The 2,691-nt window shown below is 52.0% G+C and overlaps 1 protein-coding gene across 1 annotated transcript in view; it reads left to right on the top strand.

Moving 5' to 3' along the window:
- The window catches only part of LOC119592507 (teneurin-m-like), a 7,940-nt gene that overhangs the window by 3,876 nt on the left and 1,373 nt on the right, over positions 1-2,691 (top strand). Inside the window, exons 6-8 of the mRNA XM_037941356.1 lie at positions 26-349; positions 626-799; positions 1,035-2,463. Coding sequence (XP_037797284.1) covers positions 26-349; positions 626-799; positions 1,035-2,463 — 1,927 coding nt within the window. The remainder of the gene's footprint in view (positions 1-25; positions 350-625; positions 800-1,034; positions 2,464-2,691) is intronic.

The raw sequence follows: 2,691 nt of genomic DNA, 5'->3' as shown, positions 1-2,691 counted from the left end.
GTCTTACCTTTTGGCCATGTTGCAGGTCTCTGGCACTCTCAGGGTGAACGGAGCCGACCTCCTGACCCTGAGCTACGACCCTGTGTCTTCCACGGAAGCGCTTCTCTCCGTCTCGGGTCACATGCTCGTTAACATCACCTATGACCACCTCGGCCGACCCATCCGCTGGGTGCCCGTGGCCCCTCTGGTGGCCAGTAACGTCACCTACGACCACTGGGGCCATATCACCAGCTGGGTCAGGGGGAACCTCTCCGAAGACTATTATTACGACGACTTCCTCAGGCTGGTGGCGGTCGTATACGCCGACGGCAAGGATGTCAAGTACGAGTATCGCAGCCACTTCACCAAGGTGCGTTTGTAGGAGTGTTGTTGAAGCGTAGAAATGACTTACTTTAGGTTAGATAGAGCTTAATTTGATTTTCCTTTTGTGTAATTGCACAGAATGTAATTTCCGAATAATTTACCTGATGTATGAGATACATGATCTTCATGTCTATCTTCCCATCCCGAATGCAAACGTGAGCCATACAAATTATTGGAATACATTAACCATAAAGGTACAATTCTGTTGACGCTAAAGCGAATGCAAAATTTCTCCTCAAAGCATGGTCATTTCTTCACGCAGCCCGAGAAGGTAACTCACCCGAGTGGAAGGGCCTACGGCTTGGTTTATGATGACGCAGGGTCTCTTCGGGAGGTTGTAACACCCCGCGGCTCCGCTTATACCCTTCAGCTCTCTACCTCCCTCGGCTTCTACAGGTTGAGGCTAGCATTGCCTATTGACAGCATTGCTCTACAGGTATATTACACAGAATATTGTTTACATTCCCAGTGATGATGCTTTTCAATTTAATCATTTACAGTTATCGATCAGCAGAATAGATTGTTAACGTCTTTTTTAGATCAGAAGTACAAGGATAATTCAAGATTCATAATCCGTACACTCATGTAATAACTCCATAAATAACGTTAAAGTATATTACTGTATTTGCTTGTGGAAAGCAGATGGATGAGACTTTATCTTCCCGTAACAGATGCGACTGGACGAGCAAGGGCGCGTTCTGGCCATAACGCTGCCCGGACGCGGCGGCACGCTGCTCTACGAGTACAACGACGCTGGCCAGGTTACCGCCGAGCTCTACGGCCACGGCCTCACCGAGTACTCCTACTACGACACGGGCCTCATGCGCAACGCCAAGACGAAGCACAGCCACTTCGACCTCCGCACCGACTACCACTACCATGGCGGCCTCATGAAGGAGATGAAGCTGCGCTACGGCCCCAAGAGCAACCTCCACAACGCCAAGCTGCGCTTCCAGTACGACGGCTCAGCGCGCTTGCGCAAGGTGGAGGGAGAGGTAGACTCCACGCCTCTCACGGAAATGTACATTCGCTTCGACAACCAGACGGGAGTCTTACAGGGCATCAGTGACCTGCGCATTATCAGGAACAATATCCTCGAAACGATGATTCAGAATCCTAAGAAACACTACGTCAATACGCGCAAGCAGGACAACTACGGTCGCCTCTCCGAGGTCTTTATGACCCTGGGAGATCGGATGGTGTTCCTCATGCAGCTGAAATACGACAACCGCAACCGCATATCTGAGCGGCTGATCGAGGTGGCCGGGCGGCGCGAGGGACTCAACATCACGTACATGCCTGACGGCCAAATCCTGGGCGCCAACGGGAAGGTCATCTGGATGTACAGCTACGACGAGAACGGAAACGTCATCAGCTACTCGGAGAAGAGCTTCCGCACGAATCTGCAGTACGACGAGTGTGACCGCGTGACCATGGTGGGCACGAGCGAGGTCGAGTACGACGAGCGCGGCTTCGTGATCCGCATCGACAACCAGAACTTCGACTTCAACACCAAGGGGCAGCTTGTGGCGGCCTGGGACAGGGAGCAGACCTGGTCTTTCAGGATTGGCTACGACCACTTCGATCGCGTGTCGGTGTACCAGGATCACCACGAGAACATCACCCAGCTCATCTACGGGCGTCCCGACCAGCCACACCTGGTGACTCACCTGCACAACCCGCGCACCGGCGCCACCACGACGCTCCTCTACGACGACATGAACCACCTGATCGCCGTCGACCAGCCGGACGGACGGTACTTCGTGGCGACGGACCAGAACGGAACCCCCATCGCCTTCTTCAACGACATGGGCCTCCTCATCCGGAAACAGGCTTGGAGTCCCTTCGGCAAGTTGCTGGACGCCTCCGGTGAAAATATGTGGGTTGGCATCGGTCCCTGGGGAGGCTTCCTGGAGCCTGTGACGGGCATAGTGGTGCTGAAGGGCCACGCCTACCACCCGCAGCTCCTGCAGTGGTTGACTCCACAGTGGGGGCACCTGACGCAGACCACACGCCATGTGACGGACGTCTTTGTCTACAGGTTCATGAACAACAATCCGTTCAATCCGCAAGACCGACTCCTCAGGCACTACTACACAAGTAAGCTGCCACTTAGCCCTGTCCGTCTTACCTGTGTCCTTGCTACATCACGCTGTTATTTTCACATGGTTACTGTGTCTTCCTATACTGTATTATAAATTTTATTATATATATATTTTTTGTATTTCACTTAATAACGTTGTGTAACTACAGTTCATATATATTTATTTGCTGTGTATAAAAAAAAACATTTCTGTCAACCGAATGTTAGCTAAACGAAGACAGAAG

This window comes from Penaeus monodon, chromosome 30 (genome assembly GCF_015228065.2).
Source record: "Penaeus monodon isolate SGIC_2016 chromosome 30, NSTDA_Pmon_1, whole genome shotgun sequence".
NCBI classification, from domain to species: domain Eukaryota; kingdom Metazoa; phylum Arthropoda; class Malacostraca; order Decapoda; family Penaeidae; genus Penaeus; species Penaeus monodon.
This window is presented reverse-complemented; position numbering and strand designations above follow the sequence as displayed.